Source organism: Cynoglossus semilaevis, chromosome Z, assembly GCF_000523025.1.
Source record: "Cynoglossus semilaevis isolate Cse_v1.0 chromosome Z, Cse_v1.0, whole genome shotgun sequence".
NCBI lineage: Eukaryota > Metazoa > Chordata > Actinopteri > Pleuronectiformes > Cynoglossidae > Cynoglossus > Cynoglossus semilaevis.
This window is the reverse complement of record NC_024328.1, coordinates 3,717,227-3,717,543: the sequence shown is the minus strand read 5'-3', so window position 1 is coordinate 3,717,543 and position 317 is coordinate 3,717,227. Positions and strand designations below refer to the sequence as shown.

At 49.2% G+C, this 317-nt stretch overlaps 1 protein-coding gene across 1 annotated transcript in view; it reads left to right on the top strand.

Annotated features, from left to right (window-relative positions):
- rilpl2 (Rab interacting lysosomal protein-like 2) overlaps nt 1-317 on the top strand; it is a 5,090-nt gene that overhangs the window by 271 nt on the left and 4,502 nt on the right. Inside the window, exon 2 of the mRNA XM_025053403.1 lies at nt 3-287. Within this exon, the coding sequence (XP_024909171.1) occupies nt 3-287 (285 nt within the window). The remainder of the gene's footprint in view (nt 1-2; nt 288-317) is intronic.

Here is a 317-nt window from a genome sequence, read left to right as displayed (position 1 = left end):
AGTTTGCGGAGTCGTCGCCTGCTCTGGCTTTTGAGAAAGACGCGTTTGAGCTGACGGTGGAAGATGTTTATGACATCTCCTACGTGATCGGACGGGATTTGTTGAAAATCAGCAGCACAGGAGAAGAAGTATCCGACCTGCAGTTCAGAATAGTCCGGGTTCTGGAAATGTTTGAGGCTCTGGTCAACAAGTACAACTTGTCAGTGGAGGAGCTGAAAATGGAACGGGACAACCTGAAGAGGGAACTGGACCGAATCGTTCAAGGGAATTCAACTGCACAGAGCACGGTGAGAACAAAAGCGGAGAGAGTCTTTCTG